Below are 2,992 nucleotides of genomic sequence, written 5' to 3' on the forward strand. Positions count from 1 at the left end.
ATGTTGCCCAGTTGGGCCTCGAATTCTTGGACCCAACTGATTCTCCCACCTTGGGCCCCCAAGTGCTGGGACTACCAGTGTGAGCTACCACACAGCCCAGATTTTTCCATGAGTCAGATAAACAATTTCCCTTCTCTGGGCCTCAAAGAACTGTTAAGGAAGTACACATGAAACTATTGGTCTCCAGGGTCCCTTCCAGCTCGAGACTTCTGTGGTTATGGGCTATGTGGCCAGATAAGTATTCTTGATGTCGCTGAGAGTTCTGACCAGTCCCATCACCTTCAGACACGGGCTTTCCCAAGTCAAATGCTCCCTTATACCTCTGCATCTCTTCCTAGCTCACCACTACTTTGGGTACCTTTGAGTGGAGGTCAGTCCATGTCCATAGGTGGGGGCCTGCTGGTGCACATAGCCACTGGGCCGCTGTTGCAGGTGGCGGGTAGGATCTACAAGAGTAGGATTGGTAGAAGGGTGGGTGCTCTGGTAAGGCTGGCTGGAGTAGCTGGGGGGCACCATGGTACCTGCAGGGCCTGTGTGTTGCTGCAATCCCACATGAGAAACATAAGGAGTATAGCCCTGGAGGGAAAGAGGAGAGAGGGAATCAGGGCTGAGAGTATGCAAAGCAGCTTGCCTCATCCCCCGAGTCTCACAATCCCAGGCTCTTACCTGGGAAGTCTGCAAACCGTAGGAAGAGCTGGGAGTCATCTGATGGACAGATGACTGTCCCAACATGCCCTGACTCTGCTAAAGGGAGAGAAGAGAACAACTCAAACTCAGGAAATGCTTGCTGCCATCTCATCTCTTGTGTCTCCTGCTCTGAGTGTCCTTGTGAAGATCCCGTGTCTCCTCAGTCCTGTGACCCTCAAAAGCCCCTCTCCCTGACAGCCCTCCCTACTGCCCCTCTCACTATCTTTGCCTGGAGCTGTTGGCGAAGGCGCTGTCCTTGGGGCACCGCAGGTTGCTGCTGCCGGTACACAGAGGTCTTATAAGAGGAGGGTTCTAGGCCCATGACGCCAGTCATGGTTGTGGGCAGCACTCCAGGGTAAGTCGGTCGGGTGGGCAGCTTCTGCATTGGTAAGCGCACAGGGCGGTATGGGTCCACACGAGGGCCACCTGGAAAGGAGAGTGGGCTGACCTCTAGGCTCCTCATCCCTCTGTCTCTTGCTCAGTGTCCTTGACATCCATAGCTCCTCAGGGGAATGGCATCATCCTTTGGGCAGGGGGAGTATACACCTAGGTCCCTCCAGCATTCCTAGTGGCTGGCACTCACCTGCAGGTAGTGGCTGGTTCTGGGTGTACAGGCCTATGGAGCCTTGCCTGTAATTAAGGTGGGTTATGGAACCAGGGTTTGGGTGGTGCAGGAGGTCTGGAGGCACTGTCACACCATAAGGGCCGCTCCGACCCGGGCCCATTCCATAGTCCTGTGTGAGTGACAGAAGAAGAGGGTGAGTGGGTTGTAGCTGAGTGGGGTTGGGGAGCTGGGGGAGAATGAGGTAAAGAGGAGCTGGATTTGTACATGGTTAATTTTTATTATGATTCTAATGGCACCCCTTCCTTATGCGCCCCCACCCCTCCCACAAACCAGAAACTGGAGCGTCATGAAGTAAGAGGCTGTGGGAGAACTGTCATGGGGGAAGACGCTCACCTCTGTCTTGGCAGCTGGCTGGCTGCGTTTCTTGCCCTTGGTGGACTTCTTCTTGCGTTCCTCAGTACTGGGTGGAGCAGCCCCCGGTTTGTCAGTTTTGGGGGGCTCTGGAGCCTTTTTCTCAGGCTCTAGCAGGGTAGGAGCAGGGGGCTCCTCATCTTCTGGGGGCAGTGGCAGTGGCTCCAGGTAATAGGCGCGGGGCCGGGGCCTCAGGTGTGTGTGGTAGAGCAGCAACCGCTGCTGCTCCTCTCCTCGAGCCACTCGCCGGTCCACCCGGACTGTTCCAAACCAGCCCCAAGAGAGCGGTGCTGACGGCTTCAACCCCTCAAAAAGATCCCAGGGCGAGATCTTCTGTTTGGTGGAAACCTGTAGACCCTGCTCCAGAAAATGAAAACCAGTAAGCTGTTGGGACTTAGAAAACACAAGAGAGACCGCAAGCACTTGTAGGAGTGGGTAGAAAGTCATAGGTAGATTCAGGAGAGATGGTAAGCAGCAGACAGACATGGATACACACATACATGCAGAAGAGAGTTATGCAGGGAGAGAGTGAAGGGTGGGGGACGGGGAGAGGTGTGGAGGCGCAAGATGAAGCCAGCCGGGACCAGGAGAGGAGACGATCGAATGATCGGGGCGGGCGGCGGGCATGTGGGGAGAGAAGCGGAGACCGGGAGAGAAAGGGGTTGGGGAGAAAGCCAGAGAGGAAGTGGGGAGGGAGAGGGACTGACATTCAGAGGGAGACAGAAAAAGGAAGGCAGAGAAAGAGTCAGAGAGAGAGACAGAAACAGGAAGAGAGACAAAAAGGTGGAGAGACAAAGAAAGGCAAACGAGTCAGACATGGAGAGAGACAGAGACAGAGGAAAAGAGACAGATGGACTAGGAAGACAGATGAAGAGAATGTATATATGAAGGAGTTAGACTTTGGGTTTTAAACTATACACAATAATTATGGTTACTCAACAAATACTGCAACTGACAGAGAGGGAAAAGATAAAACTGTGCCGAGATGGGTGGGTGTAGGGAGAGAAACACAGAAATAAAAGAGATACAGGCTGTCGGCCAGATAGACGGGTGGGGTAGGACATGAGGCAGGTGGAGCAGAGGAAAGAGGAGGGTAGGGTATTGAGAAATGGGTGGTATGTTAAAAGGTGAGGGCAGGGTGAAGGAAAGAGGCTGGGACTCCAGAGATGGAGATGAAATGTAAGGAAAGTTAAGTGATCTGCTGAAAACCCCAGAGACGGTGTTCACTGGCAGAGACTGGATGGGCTCCTGAATCTGATGAGTCTGTTGGAGCTACAAAGCTGATGCAGGGGAAGTTCTTGCCCAAAGGGGAAAAAAGGCAAGGGACAT

General features: G+C 53.7%; 1 protein-coding gene across 4 annotated transcripts; it reads right to left on the bottom strand.

Annotated features, from left to right (window-relative positions):
• Positions 1-6: 6 nt before the first annotated feature.
• LOC111531957 (mediator of RNA polymerase II transcription subunit 12-like) lies at positions 7-2,324 on the bottom strand. Of its 4 annotated transcripts, none has more exons than XM_026449872.1 (6): positions 1,646-2,324; positions 1,271-1,421; positions 917-1,113; positions 667-744; positions 522-576; positions 7-446 (listed from the first exon to the last, which is right to left on the bottom strand). In XM_026449872.1, exons 1-6 carry the CDS (start codon positions 2,159-2,161, stop codon positions 346-348), a joined length of 1,098 nt encoding a protein of 365 aa, XP_026305657.1. In that variant the 5' UTR covers positions 2,162-2,324; the 3' UTR covers positions 7-345. The 4 variants fall into 4 exon arrangements, with proteins under 4 accessions (XP_026305657.1, XP_023055005.1, XP_023055003.1 ...); XM_023199237.1 differs by having other exon boundaries at positions 908-1,113; positions 1,646-2,323; XM_023199235.1 differs by having other exon boundaries at positions 7-576; positions 1,646-2,320.
• Between the last annotated feature and the right edge of the window lie 668 nt (positions 2,325-2,992).

Source organism: Piliocolobus tephrosceles, unplaced genomic scaffold, assembly GCF_002776525.5.
Source record: "Piliocolobus tephrosceles isolate RC106 unplaced genomic scaffold, ASM277652v3 unscaffolded_2059, whole genome shotgun sequence".
Classification (NCBI taxonomy): Eukaryota; Metazoa; Chordata; class Mammalia; order Primates; family Cercopithecidae; genus Piliocolobus; species Piliocolobus tephrosceles.

Coding starts and splice junctions, on each gene's coding strand:
- LOC111531957 (XM_023199234.1), bottom strand. CDS start 2,161: ATGTGTGTATCCATGTCTGTCTGCTGCTTACCATCTCTCCTGAATCTA. Junction 1,422..1,645: donor AGCCAGCTGCCAAGACAGAG/GTGAGCGTCTTC, acceptor TCACTCACACAG/GACTATGGAATGGGCCCGGG. Junction 745..907: donor AACAGCTCCAGGCAAAGATA/GTGAGAGGGGCA, acceptor CTCTCCCTTTAG/CAGAGTCAGGGCATGTTGGG.